This window comes from Halyomorpha halys, unplaced genomic scaffold, assembly GCF_000696795.3.
Source record: "Halyomorpha halys isolate HHAL.00 unplaced genomic scaffold, Hhal_1.1 Scaffold1536.1, whole genome shotgun sequence".
Taxonomy (NCBI): domain Eukaryota; kingdom Metazoa; phylum Arthropoda; class Insecta; order Hemiptera; family Pentatomidae; genus Halyomorpha; species Halyomorpha halys.
This window is the reverse complement of record NW_027110414.1, coordinates 52,056-52,907: the sequence shown is the minus strand read 5'-3', so window position 1 is coordinate 52,907 and position 852 is coordinate 52,056. Positions and strand designations below refer to the sequence as shown.

The 852-nt window shown below is 43.1% G+C and overlaps 1 protein-coding gene across 2 annotated transcripts in view; it reads left to right on the top strand.

The window, feature by feature from the left end:
• Positions 1 to 254: 254 nt before the first annotated feature.
• LOC106689965 (protein gooseberry) overlaps positions 255 to 852 on the top strand; it is a gene marked incomplete at both ends in the record, with an annotated part of 35,312 nt that continues 34,714 nt past the window's right edge. For both annotated transcript variants that reach the window (XM_067048590.1, XM_067048589.1), the window contains 1 exon segment: positions 255 to 578. In XM_067048590.1, the coding sequence (XP_066904691.1) occupies positions 255 to 578 (324 nt within the window).

The following is an 852-nucleotide window of genomic DNA, read 5'->3' as shown; positions in this document are numbered from 1 at the left end:
AGTTTAAGTACTCTTAAAGAAAAGAAACAAAAAAATAATAATAAATAATAAAATATAGATACCCAAGAATTTGGAGTTACGCCACTTTGGCATTGACTAGATGGATTAGCATTCTGCTCGTAAATGCTTTCTGCTATTTATATTTTCTCTGCATGATCAATGCAGTTTTTAAATTATTTATTCTTATTATATTTATTATTATTATTATTATCATTGTCATGGCAAACTGTCTACAACTCATGAATGGACTAACGGGTGTTGCAGGGCAGGGCCGCGTGAACCAGCTGGGCGGTGTCTTCATCAACGGACGCCCGCTGCCGAACCACATCAGGCTGAAGATCGTGGAGATGGCGGCATCTGGGATCAGGCCCTGCGTCATCTCGAGGCAGCTGCGGGTGAGCCACGGCTGCGTCTCCAAGATCCTCAACAGGTACCAGGAGACCGGGAGTATACGACCAGGAGTCATCGGCGGGAGCAAGCCCAGGGTGGCAACTCCCGACGTGGAGCGGAGGATAGAGCAGTACAAGCGGGAGTCCCCTGGCATCTTCTCCTGGGAGATCAGGGACCGGCTCATAAAGGTCTCTCAATAAGTCCATTAAATATCCTCAGTCCAAAGCCAAAGTGGTGTAGCTCCAAATTCACATGTTCAGTTGGAATGACAGTAAAGTAAAACAGTGTTCAGATTGTAAGGTACTTAGAAAGTGGTGCAAAGGACTCTCTCACTACTTCCTCCGATTCAAATTTTGAATGATGGGTTTCAGAATTTTCTCAGTAACCTTCCTATCCTAATATCTCCTGCATATTACTTAACATATTAGTGATAGACAACAGAAATTTGTTTATTACAATTTT